The 17,525-nt window shown below is 40.6% G+C and overlaps 2 protein-coding genes across 2 annotated transcripts; both read left to right on the top strand.

Annotated features, from left to right (window-relative positions):
* The first annotated feature begins 5,854 nt into the window (after positions 1–5,854).
* On the top strand, positions 5,855–6,796 carry LOC101417926 (olfactory receptor 56A4). The gene has a single exon (XM_058306413.1). It carries the CDS (start codon positions 5,855–5,857, stop codon positions 6,794–6,796), a length of 942 nt encoding a protein of 313 aa, XP_058162396.1.
* A 9,487-nt stretch (positions 6,797–16,283) lies between these two features.
* On the top strand, positions 16,284–17,225 carry LOC101417491 (olfactory receptor 56A4). The gene has a single exon (XM_004466898.1). It carries the CDS (start codon positions 16,284–16,286, stop codon positions 17,223–17,225), a length of 942 nt encoding a protein of 313 aa, XP_004466955.1.
* The last annotated feature ends 300 nt before the right edge of the window (positions 17,226–17,525 follow it).

The following is a 17,525-nucleotide window of genomic DNA, read 5'->3' on the forward strand; positions in this document are numbered from 1 at the left end:
GTTTGAAAGTCAGGGAGGACGATCTTCAATTAGACGGAATGAAAATATTTTCCCTCCTTGTAGTGGTCAGTAAAAATACTGATTTTATGGAGACTTAAATTTTCCAGTTTTCTTTTGCCAATAATGTGATCTAGAGTTTAAATTCACCAATAAGAATTATGAGGGAAAAGAAGAGAATGGTTTGTGTTTACGTGTGTGTGTTCAGTCACACTTGCACATAGGGTAAATCAGGAGCCAAGTGTCAAGGAATTCAGGGTGGGAGGGAAGGAGGTTACATGAGCCTGAAATTCAGTGGTCTTTAGAGGAATAAAGAATGGAAATTAGGGCTCAATGTTTAAAGAATACACTGGAATAACCCCAGGAAAGAATCAGGGCAAGAGACATCTTACCAAGCTCCAGGAGATATTTTGGATTAGAGTTTGAAAGAAAACAATTGCCTGGTCTTCATATGAGTGGAGACTTCTTATCACCCTTACTCTCAGTTTTGCTTGTCAAATGTTATTTTCTTTATGTGACAGCACTGTATCATTTAGTCCAAGAACCCAGTCAGCTGACTCACAGCAGGAGCAACCCCTGCTCAATTTGCTGCTAATAAAGTACCCTGTGAAGTCACCTTTTTACAGTGTCTCCCTTGACAATTCTTTGTATGTGAAAACTGGATGCCCAGACACCCAGCAGATTTTAGGAAGGAACCCCTCTTCCATATCTGAGAGAGTTATAAGGAATCAGTCTGGAAAGCAGACTGACTCCAAAGTGCACATATGGAGTCAAACTACAGGGATTAAAATCTTTTTCACTTTGGGCAAGTAACTTAATAACTCTATTATTCCGATTCCTCACCAGTAACATTGTATATAATAATTGGTAATGATGTGGCACATTAGGGACTCAATGAAGATTTGTTATTATTATTACTTGTACAGTTCTTGGTGTGATTATATATTAAATTTTGGTTTTCCTCTCAGGATGGCAGAAACCATTATTTGATGTGCTTTATTTCTAATATGTAGTATACTGGGGCCAAAATTAATGTTTGCTAAATGAAAAGTAGTAGTATTTTTATCCTTGTAACAACCCTGTATAGGACAAGTCATTATCCCCATATTACAGATGAAGAAATTGTGGTTCTGAGAGTTTATGTAAGCTGGCCAACAAGAAGCAGTCAGGAATTGGTAGAGCAAAGGTACAAACTCAAGTACCAATTTTCTTTTTCCAATATCCCCATTATCTGAGAGTGGAGAGGAATTATTCATTTATAAGAAATTGCGGGGTCAGGGATGATTTGGCCAGTGTAAATTGTGTGCTCTTAGCAACAAAGATTTCATTGAGTTAGTGCTTTACTTGTGAAGCAATTTTCCTCTTTTAGCATGCTTATGAACTCTAGTCAGTGATCTCAAGGTCATTGGCATTTCATCTAGGACCTCTAAGTAGCATAGCAGAGAGCAAGACAGCAGAGTAGTCAGTACATGTATGGCATGGGGTTAAGTTCCTTCTACATCTCTGTCCTGATATCCCCTTCTCCAGCAGTTGTAAATAGGAAAATGTGAGCACTGGAGCCAGACTTCACTTGCTCTCCTGTCTCCAGGCTTCCTGTGTCAACAGCCCACATGGCCAAAATTCCTCTTCTGAGAAGCATCTGGACATCTGCAAAGGAGAGAGTATTTTTTAGGCTTTTATTTTGCATCAGTTGAGAGTGGCTGCTCTTTTCTCAAGACGGCAATATCAGGTGTTTTTTGTAGAGGTTGTTAACGACTGCATTTTCTGAATCCATACCCTGGAAACAGAGTTAAGACAAAAAACAACTATTAAGGCAAAAGATTGGACATCAGGCCACATGGGTCAACCAGAGCACACGCCCACTCCCCAATGCCCTGTGACTTGTTTGGATCCAGACAACTGATGCTCCCACTTCCCTGAGAAGGACTCACAGAGTGAGCGTTCCCTATCCCCTCCTTTACTGTGGCCCATGCTCCTTTAATTGCTGATAATATTCCTTTGTCATCTTCTTCCACAAAGCTGGGGTTGAGAATAGTCTTCTCAGTTCTTTTCCCACAGGGGTATCCACAGAAACTTTTACTGAGATGTTTCCCACTGGTCAGTTTCCTTACCCCACCCCACCCTCTGCTGAGATTATTTCCCTTTATTTGTACTCCCTAAGTGTCTTTGCTCTTTCTCTGTCCTTACTCTACTCCCAATGTGAATTAACCCTTTTATAATATATCCTCCTGAGAATATATTGGGCTCCAGACTCCATGTGACTAACATGGGCTTTAGCTCCTGGGAGCTATGGGGAAAGAAGGGACATAGTAGAGCCAGGACCTATAAAATCAGCCTCCAGCACCTGCAAAGAGGCTAGTTTAGGTGCTGCATTCAACAGCCAGACACAGAAGCAGTGCAGCTTCCTGAAGCTGGTGAGTCTTGGGCTGGGACCAGGAAAATTATGAGGAAGGAGGTAATGAGAGGGGAGTAAGAGTCCAGAAACTCAGTATGAAAAGGATATGGAACTCTTTCAATAGGGTCAAGTGAAATAAATGCCAACTCTGTCAAGGTCCCTAGATCTTGCTGTAAAGGTCAGTGGCAGGGATTGACCTAAGATCTCACCTGCAGTTGAGGCTGAGTCATTCTATGGCCAGCTGAGGTCACTGGGCCCCAGCCTTCCATAGGTTCAAAGGCTTGCTACTCATATGGCTAGGAGGCCAAGGCTCTGTGCCTGTTCATCCAGAATCTTCCTCTCTGCCCTAGTCTAAATTCATCTATGAGGCAAGATGACTACACCTTCCTCTAGCCTCTTAGAGTCTGCATTTGGAGCTCCCATTATGAGTTTGCTTAGTTAAGAATTGATTGACTTCTCCAGGCTCTCAATGTTTCATGGTCAGAAACCATGCTTTATTCATTAGCACCCAGAACGAGGACCCACCTTTTGAATATTCACTGACTGATGAAGTTGGAGTATCCGAGTTCAGAGACAACCAACCCTCAATTCTCAGAGTTAGGATGCCCTGTTTCACTGAGGAGAATACATACAGAGAAAAAAATGGTCCCAGTTATTAAGGGATTATGAAACAAAACTGAAAATACATTACTGTCTGGAAGTAAAATAATTTTTCCTTAATCTACACAATTTGCTAGTTTGGCTACTAGAATTAAGACCTAGTACTTAGAAGGCACTGACTATTTGCTCACTTTTTAAAATAGATCAAGTTACTCTGAGGATCCAGGACTTGAGGTCATTGGAAAGGAGACGACTTTTCAAAGTAAGGGGGTATGTTTTCTAGCCTTCTTTTCCCCCCAGATTCACACTAAGGGTTATTTTCCTAATCACATATGAAAATATAGGTCACACTGATACGTAAATGTTCCTATCCTAGTTTTAATTCCTGAATCCTTGGTTTGCCTGACTCGAAAATTGATGGAACCCACCCATCCTCTACACCCCCCTCTCTCCACCCCTGCAGCAGGGTGTATTGTATCATCTGTGTTTGGAATGTCTGGACTATTCAGTGTGAAAATCTTTGGATCAAATCAGTGCCACCATTATCTGCTCTGGCAGTTAGAAGCTAGCTGATCAATCTTCACTGAATTCATCTTCACATATACACCTCAGCCCCCATGGAGGAGACTTGCCAGATGGAACAGGTGGGCAGGATCAGTAATTGCAGTTACACTGATTATATGCCTCCTGGGCTCCCTGTCCCATCCAGCCATGGCTTTCTAGGTTCTTTCCTGCTCTCACTGTTCTAAGCACTAGCCCACTCAATTCTTTGCCAGTTGTAAGGGAAAATACGGTATTCACCAAAAGAAAAAATGGAATCAAAGTAGATGAATTTCTAGAGTATAGAAACTGTGCTAGAATAATTGGATCTTGGCCACAAGAAAGCATAGACAATTTTGCCTACAAGGTAAATGGGTTTCTGTCCTTTCTGTACATGTTTCTTGGTCTAAACCTATTCACTAGCTAGCTTCCATTCTCTGTTTAGTGAATATCAATGATTTTGAATCCTTTTCTTAAAGATACCTAGTTCTAGTCTTTGAAGATGTCTCTTCTGAGTGAGTTACGCTTTCTTTAGCATCTTTGAGATGTTCTGTCTCCATGAGGAGTTCTTTACTAAGTTGTAAAATTAATTCTTAAGACATCAATTTCACTAACACAAAGTTGATAGTGAGGAAGAAAGGGGAGGGTTTGACTTGGGGCAGGAGGATAGCCTAGTTGTTATCTGAACCTCCAGCAGAACCTTTTATTGGGAACCTAGGCTGGAAGTCCTGGGTGTGTCAAACATCTCCACTTTACAGATATGACTTCCCACCCCAAACATGGAAAACAAATCCTTGGGAAATTTCTAACATGAAACATATTTAGGGGATGGCATAAAGCAGAAAAACTGATAAAAGGGAACAGAAACAATTTGTCTTACAAAATTACCCAAGAATGTTGGAAGTTAGATTATTAATAGCAAGACAGATCCCCATTATGGAACACAACAAAAGGAAAAAATGTTTAGCCTTCTAAAGAGTAGGCCACTTGGAAAGTAACTAGGTTTTATGCAAAATGAAACAGTAATAGCTGTCCTCTCACCTGCAAAAGTATCCCATGAACACAGATACTCTCCTCCTACTTCAGAGGAGAAGGCGTTTCTCCTCTAGGCAACTGACACTGGCTCTGATGCTAAGCTGGGGGCTCAGCATGGATATTTTTTTTCTGTGGAAGATCCAACTTCAAAGTTTTTCTTCTCCTTTGTCCCATTACCAAATTACCTAATACAAGACCCTCAGTTTTTGCCATGTGGTCAGTACCCCTGATTTCCAATATGAAAAATTTTCTTTTGTGAATAAGGGAGCATGGAGAAGCTAGATGCTTTTATAGACTTCAAATGGTATTCTTAAGTAACCAAAGCCATCAGGCCTCTCTCACCTCCTTTTCTTGTCAGCAAGATATTTCTCCTGCCTTTTTAGCTTCAAAATATGTTCCTCTTTTGGACCCCTCTTTAAGATTCTGTTTTCCTATCTACAGAACAATCATAGAACTTCCAAGTTTTCATATTTTCCCTGGTGTATCCACAAGGCTTCACTCTACCTGTCATCAGAATAGGAAATTCAGTCTATTCCAAAGAACTCAAATAAAAGAAAACACACTTGAACCTTCATAAAGAGAAACAATAGCAAGTAATCCAGTGAGAAGATGATGGACACTGCACCCTAAAGTGAAATTCCCTTTTGGACGGGAAGAAATTATTGCCCTTAGGTAAGCTCAAGGGCTGCTGTCATCCAATATTTCCCAAAGAATGAAAATAAAGAATCCTGAAGTCAGACCCTGTCCAATTCTACCAGGTAGAAAGCTGTGCTTTTCCTGGACCTCCAAGGGATTCAGCTAAGCAGAACTTTCCATTACGATATCCCTTTTAAACTCCTAAAGGAGGGATTGTTTAGGGAATTGTACTTGACTAGGCAAAATAGTTTAGTGGATAAGAGCTTAGATTCTAGAGTCAGAATATGGTATACAGTTCTGGCTTCATCACTTACTGGCTTTCTAATCTTGATCAAACGACTCTGTGCCCTTTTGTCTTCCTTTCATTATCCGCAAAATTAGGATAACAATACTAATTACCATTTAGTGTTTTAAAAAATGATGAAATGAACCTGGCATATGAGAAAAGCTCAATTAATTATTGTTACTATTGTTGTGGTTATTTTCTTCATTATTGATATTGTTATAATTTTAAAGATTTATTGGACTTTTCTCAGTGCCCAAATGAAAATCTCAATTGCAATGCATCTAGGTGATATATTTCTGTGTTGATATATTACTACCCTATATTTTAAGGTATTCTGGATTTTTATCTCAATCAGGATAAATTACATGGCAATACTCAGCAATATTTCTTCTACTCTGGCCACTGAATTCCTTCTCAACTGCTTCCCTAACTACCAGAGTTGGCAGCACTGGCTCTCCCTGCCCCTCAGCCTCCTCTTCCTCCTGGCCATGGGAGCCAACGCCACACTTCTGATCACCATCTGGCTGGAGGCCTCTCTGCACGAGCCCATGTACTACCTGCTCAGCCTCCTCTCCCTGCTGGACATCGTGCTCTGCCTCACCGTCATCCCCAAGGTCCTGGCCATCTTCTGGTTTGACCTCAGGTCCATCAGCTTCTCTGCCTGCTTCCTGCAGATGTTCATCATGAACAGTTTCCTGACCATGGAGTCCTGCACATTTATGGTCATGGCCTATGACCGCTATGTGGCCATCTGCCACCCTCTGCGGTACCCATCCATCATCACGGAACAATTCGTGGCTAGGGCTGCCATCTTTGTTGTGGCCCGAAATTCCCTGTTTTCTCTTCCAGTTCCCATTCTGTCTGCCAGACTCAGATACTGTGCAGAGAACATAATAAAGAACTGCATCTGCACTAACCTGTCTGTGTCCAAGCTCTCTTGTGACAACATCACCTTCAATCGGCTTTACCAGTTCATAGCAGGCTGGACGCTGCTGGGCTCTGACCTCATCCTCATTGTTCTCTCCTACTCCTTTATCCTGAAAGCTGTGCTCAGGATCAAGGCTGAGGGAGCTATGGCCAAGGCCCTGAGCACATGTGGTTCTCATTTCATCCTCATCCTCTTCTTCAGCACAGTGCTGCTGGTTCTGGTCATCACTAACTTAGCCAGAAAGCAAATTCCCCCGGATGTCCCCATCTTGCTCAACATCCTCCATCACCTTGTCCCCCCGGCTCTGAACCCTATTGTTTATGGTGTGAGAACCAAGGAGATAAAGCAGGGAATACAAAAACTGCTAAGGAGGTTGTAAGAGGTAAATGGATCAGACACACCACTGGAATTGTTAATAAAAATATGGAATTATTTTTATGATAGAAAGAAAATTTAACTGTTTAATCCTGGAATGAGCACCAATTCTATTTTTTCCTAAAAAAGGGGAGGACATTCATTTGTGAACCTTTGTTTCCCATTATATCAAAGGAATCTTCTCTTACCTGGAATCTCTGGTTACCTGGGAATTTTCCCTGATCTAATCTCTGAGGGTCTTTCCAAGTTTTAGTCAAACGGAATTGGATTAGAGTAGGAGTATTTGACCATGGAAGAAACAAATTTTATATGATGTCAAAATGATTTGCCTGTTTTCCAACTTGCAAAAGAGATAGATGTCTCTTGTCTTTCCTGATCCAAACTGGCAAAGTGCTGCCTGACTTTTGTGCCTTGAAAGGATTGCTTGGGCTGAAATGGAGACATTGACCCAGAACTTCAGCTCCTAAAATTGAGTGCTTTACCCGGATATCCCAGCTCTCTTCTTTGGCATCCACAGCTGACACGTACAGGGTCCAAAGATCCTCCCAGATGCTGTTAAAATTTTCACATCGTGTCATCTCTCTGGTGGTGCATTTTATGTTATTCCTTTTTTCTACTAAATTTTTCTTTCTTCATTGTTTTTAAAGGAGGTTGACTACTTAATAGGGGTTTTTACTGGGGGATGAAGAAGCTGTATTTTGTGAAGTATTATATGTTTCTTTCTTCATTATCCTCATCTTCATGGCTTTATAATCTTTGCTTTATCCCTCTTACTTGACTATATTGAACCTAGAACTTTCAGTCAAATTTCAGTCATTTTCTCTATTTTACTTTGTCCCACCCATCCTAGGTACAAATGTGCTTTCCTATTAATTCCTTCTACTGCCCTGTTTGCCTCAGCCTTCCTCCTGTGCTATGGCTGGTAAAACAATTTATAGTTTTCCAGATGGGGACTCCAGGGTTTGGTTTTCATGGATAAGTATGTTTCACTATTTTGTAACACCCTTCCTAATCATGATGTACATTAGTCCAATATTTCCAAGGAATATTTTATCATAGCAACCTATCTCTTTTGGGAATGAAAAGTAAGACCTTCAAGTCTATCATTTTTCCAAGCATCACTTGAGAAAATTCCCCACTAGTACTATTCTGGCTTCTTCTCTATTGAAGCTTAACTTTGCTGAATAACTTGTATTAAAACTGAAGTATTTAAAAAATTTTTTAATTATTAAAGAAGCTCTAGATTACATAAATGCTGCATCAAAAATATAGTAGATTCCCATATACCCCACTCACTCCCTTCTCACACTTTGCCCCATTAACAACACCTTTCATTAGTGTGGTACATTTGTTACAATAGATGAACACATATTGAAGCATTGTAGTAGCCAAGGACTATAGTTTACATTATAGTTTATACTTTGCCCCACACAACTTTAATGGCCTGTACCCATCATTGCAACGTCTAGAGTATTTTTTAAAATCTTATATGTTATAGCACTGATCCCCTCCTTTTGTATTACAGAGGGTCTATGTCCTAACGCTTATTGTTTACACCTGTATCAAGCAATTTTCATTTTCCCTAACATTGCAGGCAAAATGGGTTGCTCTCTATTTCCTGAATATTCCCTATACATGTTTTACTGTCTGTCTTTAATCATTTGATCATTTCCACACCAACCTTCTTTTACTGGTATCATCATTTGTCAAATTCCATCTTTTTTCCCTGGTAATTAAAATGCCACCTCCTACAGGAGGCCTTCTTCAATTCTCTCACCTGGAATTACTTTGGAATCTTGAATAGTTGTATGTCTTTCTCTGACACTGTTATAAGCTTCTTTAGTTTGAGAAAGGGTTATATTTATCTTTTTTATTCCAAATAGTTGATTTTACAGTTCATTTTATAGAGAAATTTGAAAAAAAATGCTTTGAAAAAGATGGAACGTTTTATAAATGCTTATTTTGTCTCTCCCTTCCTTCAAAAACTACTTGGGGACAATGATCAAATCTTTTGTTATGTTATGTTATAGTAGCTAACACAGTGCCTTACTTTTAGCTATCGCTAAATGGAATCTTATGTTTAGACTGGTAGAATTGGAGTAAGAATCTGGATAATTGCAATTTATTTATTTTTTTTATTTTTTTTTAGATTTATTTTTATTTATTTAATTCCCCTCCCCTCCCCCGGTTGTCTGTTTTTCTGTGTCTTTTTGCTGCGTCTTGTTTCTTTGTCCGCTTCTGTTGTCGTCAGTGGCTCGGGAAGTGTGGGCGGCGCCATTCCTGGGCAGGCTGCATTCTCCTTCGCGCTGGGCGGCTCTCCTTATGGGTGCACTCCTTGCGCGTGGGGCTTCCCTACGCGGGGGACACCCCTGTGTAGCAGGGCACTCCTTGCGCGCATCAGCACTGCGCACGGGCCAGCTCCACATGTGTCAAGGAGGCCCGGGGCCTGAACCGCGGACCTCCCATGTGGTAGATGGACACCCTAACCACTGGGCCAAAGTCCGTTTCCCAGGATAATTGCAATTTAAACCTAAGCTAAAACCATTTGTCTATATTTGGCTACTCAGATTTTATGTATTTTGTTTAAACTTTTGGGATCTTGGTTTTCTTACCTTTAAAATGCTAACAATGACCCTTATTTCCTGCTGTTTTGCTGAAAAGTGAATAATCATGAAAAGTTTTTTGTATAGGCCCTTAAATGTGTAAATACATATTAAATGAATGTTGTTATTTTCTAGGCACACTGCTTTCCTTCTTGTCCTCTGAATAAGAGGTGGGTCATTACCCCATATCCCATATACCTTGGGCTAGAAGGCATCCTTGCCATTTGAGTCCTCCTCAGTCCTTACTGTCATCTTTATTACTAGTTCATTTTATTGAAAAACCCTCTTGCTTAAGTGAGGTCTATCACTCCAAAACCCAAAACTATTGAGAATGGTCTACTCCTATGAACAGTTCCTATGCATAATTCAGTCTGGATATGCCACAGGGTTTCCCAAAAGCATCCTTTCTGGAACCCAAAAGGGGACTCATGGTGGTAGATGGCTACAGTATCATCCCTGTGCTCACTTCCTTTGAGGCTGACTTCCAATGACACTTGCCTCAGAAATACACTCTCCACATGCCCAGTTGGTATAGCTGAGGGAGCAAAGCAGGCTCTGACATACTAGGGGGAAACTGAAATCTGCTTTCATCAGACCCAGGCAGATATGATAAAATATCATCTTGATTCATAGCCACCCACTGCACAGATGCTCATCTGCTTTGCAACCCCTGCCCTGTGCAGTTCAAAGATAATATCATACTCAGGTTAACTGTAAAAGAACCAAAGTAATAAACAGAACCCACAAACTGTGTATCACATCTTTTTTTTTTTTTAGCTTTTATTTTTTTTTAATTAATTAATTAATTAATTATTTAAAATTACATTATGAAAAATATGAGGTCCCATTCAACCCCACTGCCCCCGCCCCCCACTCCCCCCACAGCAACACTCTCTCCCATCATCATGACACATCCATTGCACCTGGTAAGTTCATCTCTGAGCATCACTGCACCCCATAGTCAATGGTCCACATCATAGCCCAGACTCTCTCACGTTCCATCCAGTGGGCCCTGGGGGGATCTATAATGTCCCGTAATTGTCCGTGAAGCACTATCCAGGACAACTCCACGTCCCGAAAACGCCTCCACATCTCAGATCATCCAATGAAGTCCTTACTTCAGTCCAATTTTTCTTCTTAGGGTAGAATGATCCTGTAGTTTCTCTCAGAATCAGATATGACTTGCCACCTTATCTGAGAGAAGGTTCTAAGCTATTATTCTCTTGTTCTGAAGTGTTTTCAATAGAAACTTCCAGAAGTTCTGTAGTGTCTCTGGTTTAGGCATACTAACATAACATAAATCAGGAGCAGCAGGAACCTTCCTGGGGTCTCTCCTTTTGTCAATTACCAGGATTGGTGGTCGGGTTGGATGGGTAAAGCATAATAAGACAATCTCTTTCAGTAGTCAAGGGGTATTATTGCAGTTAATCCTAGCTTGGCCATATGAAGTGAAGCTGATATTCAACCCAAGGTACCTTTAGGAAGACATAGAGACAAGTTCAATGGAATAGAGATAGCATCTTACACAGTCAAGCCACCATTATTTGTAATATACAATTGCAGTCGCAGGCCTAGAACTCAGACCATGTGACATGAGAGAAGTGAGTGTCCTCTCTAACTCTGACATTCCCACTGCTGGTCCCAGAAGATTTCTAAGGCATTTCCCCTTTTCTACCACTGCACACATTCAGGTGAAGCCTATACTTGCCTAGTGACTGAGTCAAATTTTTATTTTATGCTCTTATAATCTCCTATCTTTAGCAATAAATGTTTTACTCACTGTATTAGCCAGCCAAAGGGGTGCTGATGCAAAATACAAGAAATTGGTTAGTTTTTATAAAGGGTATTTATTTGGGGTAGGAGCTTACAGATACCAGGCCATAAAGCATACGTTAACTTCCCTCACCAAAGTCTATTTTCACATATTGGAGCAAGATGGCTGCTGACATCTGCAAGTGTTCAGGTTTCCTGGGTTCCTCTTTTCCAGGGTCTTGCTTCTCTCTGGGATCTGGGTTTCTTTCTACCTGGGGCTTGCTCCTCTTTCCTCTGTGACCATACTTCCTGGAGCTCTTGCTTAAAGCTTCAGCATCAAACTCCAACATCAAAACTCCAACATCAACAACCCTCAACTCTGTCCTTTGCCATGCCTTTACCTGTGAGTCCCCACCCACTAAAGGGTGGGGACTTAGTGTCCTAATGATGTGGCCCAGTCAAAGCCCTAATCATAACTTAATCACATCCAGGTACAGACCAGATTACAAACATAATCCAATATTTATTTTTGGAATTCATAACCATATCAAACTGCTACACACATCTGTGTCTTATCATATCCCTTACTACTGCACTGTGGGTAATAAGGGATATGATATGACAATGTTAGGCCTCAAACCAGGGCCTTTATGGATAACCAGGGATGGCATGAAGAAAACTTCAACATGAGAGTTAGGCAAACTCACATTTATTACGTCTGCAGAGGTAAGGAGCCAAGGCCAGTCTAAGTGACTCAGACCTGACTCCCTGTGCTGCAGTTTCACTCTTGCTTAAATACCCAAGTTACTACTTAGCATTTGCTTTGTTTATGCATTAGTTTTTATGCATATGGATGAACACACATAGCTGGTTATATAATTGTATGATTAGTAGGTTCAGGAAATTATACTTTGACATACATTGCGTGATCAAGAAAGGGGCAGACAACTCCAGCCCTGAGTGGGAATTTTACTATGTTAATTAAGAAAGTTGAAGTGAGGACAGCAAGGGGATGATTCTGTGCAGGTCCGGCCAACCGGTTGAAGCTACTTCATTGCTTCAACAGGATATTCTTGACCACCAAAAGTGGAATTTGGTACAAAGAGAGGGTTGCATCTCATTACCTTCTGATTTACATACAATTTTTTTCTTTGTATCCTAGCAACAGGGAGAGAAACAAGTTACTTTTAGGTATTCGGTCATCCTACTTCTATCAACAATACCATGTTGTGCTTTATGGACTCTTTTTGTACATTGGTCATGATGAAATCACCCTAGTTTATGGGTAATATGAAATACTTTAAGCACAAGTTTTCCAAGATTATATCAAATACATGATATAAAGTTCCCTCTTTCATAAGTCTAAAAATGTTTTTTAAAGTATATGCTCTTTACTGAGATTTCCCAAGTGTCCCTGATTTTCCTCAATGATCTCCCTACTCACTCTACCCCCATATTGAATGTTGTCTTCTGTGTATTCTCCCGTCCTGAAGAATGGACCTTACATCCAAGTCCAGATGACTAAAACGGCCTTAGCCCTAATGGGCTGTAGGGTGCGTAGGGAGACGGTGGAGCTTAAGGCCATAAAACACCCGCTGGATCCTCTGAAGGCCTGGACCAGATGGTACAGTAAGCAGTCATAAATAGTAGCAGTACCATACAGCTTCCTTGAGCTGGAAGATTTGAGTTGGGACCAGGAAAATTATGAAGAGGAAGACAATGAGGCCTGTAGGGACCAAGGTATCCAATATAAGTAGAAGGAAAATTCTCCTGGCAGGACTACAGCAGGTCTGGTGTTTCAGGTTCACATACTGACAGAATCTCCAAATTGGATGCATCCCTGCTTTCCTATGGAGCAATGTTTTTTAGTGTGGCTGTATTAAGCCCTCTTAGAAAAGCCAAGATCTTTAGAGTAAGGATTACTGGATTAAATATACAACTTCATTTTTGCCTATAGAAGGCAGAGACCAGGAGATCCTCAGTGGGTTTATGTTTTCAACTATGATTCAGTCCCTCCTAGAAAAGATTTACTTGGAAGCACCAGATGAGATAGCATCAGTAAACCCAGGTGCCTTGATTAATCTTTCCTAGACTTTCTGTCTCATCCTTCCTGGACTCCCAATGCTCTTTCCTGCTTCTCCGACTGGGACAGAGTACCCTTTCCATTGCTCAAGCCACTCTGCTCCCCAGAAGACTTCAGACTGGGTATAGAATAATTTTTTTTTATCTTTGGCTCATTGATCCAGGGGAAAAAAACCCTTCTAACCAACACAACAATCAACTAGAAACATAACAGATGACTTTGCAGATATAGATTAATCTCTTTAAGGTAACTGGAATCTGGACAGAGGTAAGTTCGTATGGTTTGACTAATAGGTTAAATAGGTTTCTATCTGGACTTATGTCTGACACTTAGCCTAGGGTTATTTTCTTATTCTGATTCTTCCTTTTGAAGCTCAGCTCTTTCCCAATTTTTGTTAGGAGTACCCAGTTCTGGTTTCCAAATGTATCTTATGTGTTCCTACTACCGCACTTGGAGAGGTCTAGAAATTTTGGTATTCTTTACTAAATAGTAAAATTGGGTCAAAACAATGAAAAAAGTCACTGGTTTAAGGTAGGAGTAGGAGGAAGAGGGATATCTAATATGAGTCAAGGAGGTGGGGCTGCCAGAAAGCCCAAGTCTTTGGTAGAGACTTCTGTGTTGACTTAAACTGAAAACTCTGAAAGCATTGATTTCTTTCTCTTTAATGAATTATTCTCCTACTGGAGTCTGAAAGATCAATCTACTAAAGGGTACCATAGGGAACATTGACTGAGGAGTATTGAAAAAGAAAATAAAAACTGTAATGTTGAACTGACCAGGAAATTGAACCAAATGAAAAAAGTTCCCGTATATGACCCAAGAACTGTCAGCTGTTATGTGGACAGCACCATGATTAAACTCATAGATGAATAAATAAAATAACATTAAAAAAAAACCCCCATAGATTAAGCAAACTAAAAGGAGGGGTGTAAAGTCTCCCCAACTATAGATCTGTGCTGTCTAATACAGTAGCCATTAGCCATATGGCTACTGAGCATTTGAAATGTGGCTAGTCTGAATTGCATTGTGCTATGAGTATAAAATATGCATCTGATTTCAGAGACTTAGTTAAAAAAAAGGATAGAGAATAGCTTTAAACAATTTAAAATATTTATTATATGTTAAAGTGATATATTTTGCATACATTGACAAATAATATATATTGTTAAATTAATTTCACCTGCTTCCTTTTACTTTTTAAATGTGGCTACTATAAGTTTAAAACTACATATGTGGCTTGCATTTTATTTCTTTTGGGCAGCTCTGCTACAGACTATATGGAAAATGATAGTTTATTAAGCAAAACAGAAGGGCAAATTTATTTCCTTCAAGCTCTAAATCTGTCTACAAACATTCACACTTACCTCTCATTTTTCAGGAACAATCTTTCACTCTCCCAGAATAGAAAGGAAAGCAGAATCTAGAAGGATGCAGCACCCATTAGGATCATTGCAGTTATTGATAAAAACTGGCTGAGGCTGGCTTTTTCAAAGCATTAAAGAAAATAGAGCATCTGTGTCAGTTTCCTAAGACTGCCGTAAAAAAGCATCACAAAATTGGGTGACTTGGAATAATTGTCTTACAGTTCTGGAGGATAAAAGTAAGAAATCGAATTGTTAGCAGGGTCATGCTTCATCCAAGACCTGTAGGGGAGAATCCTTCCTTTCCTCTCCTAGCTTCTGATGTTTGCTAGCAATCCTTGTTTTCCTTGGCTTGGAGATGCATCCCTCTGCCTCCTCCATCTTTACATGGTCTACTCATGGTGTTGTGGATCTGTGTCCAATTCTCACTTTCTTATAAGGATGCCAGTCACACTGGATGAAGGTCTACCCTCATTCAGTTTGGCCTCGTCTTAATTAATCCTATTTCCAACAGGGCCACATTTATTGGACTCAGGGTTAGGTTTGAACATGTATTTATGGGGGGCACAATTCAACCCAAGATAGTGTCTTTGTGAATGCCCTCCTGTGTGCCCCTCTCCTAATCACCATCTGCTGAAGGCCTGCCTGTAATAGCCCTATTCTGCCTCCTCTCCCAGCTGGACCTCATGCTTTGCCTAATATCAAATGGTGTTCTGAGATAAGCCTTAGAATGACAACCATATGAAAGGTTAGCTCCTAAGCATCTTAAATTTGTTTATAACTGGTCATGGTGATCCTGGCCAGAGGAAACCATGGGTACGTATTTTGCCTGGGTTTGTGAGTGATGGAGAATCCAGATGGAGTGAGATAAAGACAACAGTTGCTATCCCGTACCCTTGGAATTATTACCGTTGCACCAAAATTGCTGACACCAGAAACTTCTCTGCCTCCTTTTAACTTCCTAACTTCCTGCCCAAGACATTAGGAGGTGGTTTTTCCCACTTAACTAAAGTCAATTCTTTTTTTTTTTTTAATCTCCTCAAGGCCTGGTTTCCTATACAAAAATGATAGCCATAACTCCAGTAAAGTCTTTAAATATTCTCTGGTGACCAGCTTAGTCCTGATTTTTCCTTTGCCGGTGAAGTCCTTTATTGGAGGATGAGAGTCAGGCATTTTTGTGGGGCCTGTGGCTGATTTGCTGTAGCAGCAGGGAATGCATAAGTATTTTTGTTTATCTGGGCAGAAAAAAGTAGTGGCTGAGAGCTTCAGCTGTGGATCCAGACTTCATGGTTTTAGGCCATGGCTTCACCACTGTGATTTTAATAAAATGGCTTTACCTACCTTTGCCTTTGATTCCTCACATGTAAAATTGGAAATACAAGGATATTTTTTTTAAAGGCAAGACAATCACGTCATTTACCAACCAAATAAGGAAACTATTAAGAGTGAAAAGGAATAAATGGGAATTATCTTGGATAAACCAAGAAATACGGTCATTCTACTAATAAGGATTTTTAACAGAATGAATGGGTTTATAATTATAAAAAAAAACTAGGTGTTTACCTATGATTATTTTCAGTAGTTATTTGGAAAAAGTTATTTCCCTATAGATATTCCTATTATTTGGATGGATTTATTCTCTCTGACCCTCCAGGGTTTATTGAAGTGTCTGTTCTGATCTGGATATAACACATGGCATCACTAAGCAACAACTCCTCCAATCCAGTCTCTGAATTCTTCCTCATCTGCTTCCCTAACTACCAGAGTTGGCAGCACTGGCTCTCCCTGCCCCTCAGCTTCCTCTTCCTCCTGGCCATGGGAGCCAACGCCACACTTCTGATCACCATCTGGCTGGAGGCCTCTCTGCACGAGCCCATGTACTACCTGCTCAGCCTCCTCTCCCTGCTGGACATCGTGCTCTGCCTTGCTGTCATTCCCAAGGTCCTGGCCATCTTCTGGTTTGACCTCAGGTCCATTAGCTTCTCTGCCTGCTTCCTGCAGATGTTCATCATGAACAGTTTCCTGACCATGGAGTCCTGCACATTTATGGTCATGGCCTATGACCGCTATGTGGCCATCTGCCACCCTCTGCGGTACCCATCCATCATCACGGAACAATTTGTGGCTAGGGCTGCCATCTTTGTTGTGGCCCGGAACTGCCTTCTTACCATGCCTATACCTGTTCTTTCTTCCAGACTCAGATACTGTGCAAGAAACATTATTAAGAACTGTATTTGCACTAACATGGCTGTGTCCAGACTCTCTTGTGATGATATCACCTTCAATCAGCTTTACCAGTTTGTGGCAGGCTGGACACTGCTGGGCTCTGACCTCATCTTCATTGTTCTCTCCTACTCCTTTATCCTGAAAGCTGTGCTCAGGATCAAGGCTGAGGGAGCTATGGCCAAAGCTCTAGGTACCTGTGGTTCCCACTTCATCCTCATCCTCTTCTTCAGCACAGTACTGCTGGTTCTGGTCATCACTAACTTAGCCAGAAAGCGAATTCCCCTGGATGTCCCCATCTTGCTCAACATCCTGCATCACCTCATCCCCCCAGCTCTGAACCCTATTGTTTATGGTGTGAGAACCAAGGAGATAAAGCAGGGAATCCAGAAACTGTTCAGAAGGTTGTAAGAACTGAGATGGGTGACCTTAGGGACTGAAATTGATAATTAGGAATAATTTTCATGGTGCATAGAAAATTTGAATAATTACTACATAATAAATTTGGATTTTGTTTTCCCAAATGTTTCTTTTGGTTATGGAGAGATGCACAGCTTGACTCCTATATTTTATTGCCCTGACTAGAAAAACTATGTTGTATTTTTTGTATTTGGATTTACTAGAAGTTTACCCAGGACTTATCAATCCATAATTAGAGAAGCTTAATTAGAGTGAGATGGTTTATCAATTAAGGAAAAATTTTATTCCAAT

Source organism: Dasypus novemcinctus, chromosome 10, assembly GCF_030445035.2.
Source record: "Dasypus novemcinctus isolate mDasNov1 chromosome 10, mDasNov1.1.hap2, whole genome shotgun sequence".
In the NCBI taxonomy this organism is placed as follows: domain Eukaryota; kingdom Metazoa; phylum Chordata; class Mammalia; order Cingulata; family Dasypodidae; genus Dasypus; species Dasypus novemcinctus.

Coding starts and splice junctions, on each gene's coding strand:
- LOC101417926 (XM_058306413.1), top strand. CDS start 5,855: ATGGCAATACTCAGCAATATTTCTTCTACTCTGGCCACTGAATTCCTT.
- LOC101417491 (XM_004466898.1), top strand. CDS start 16,284: ATGGCATCACTAAGCAACAACTCCTCCAATCCAGTCTCTGAATTCTTC.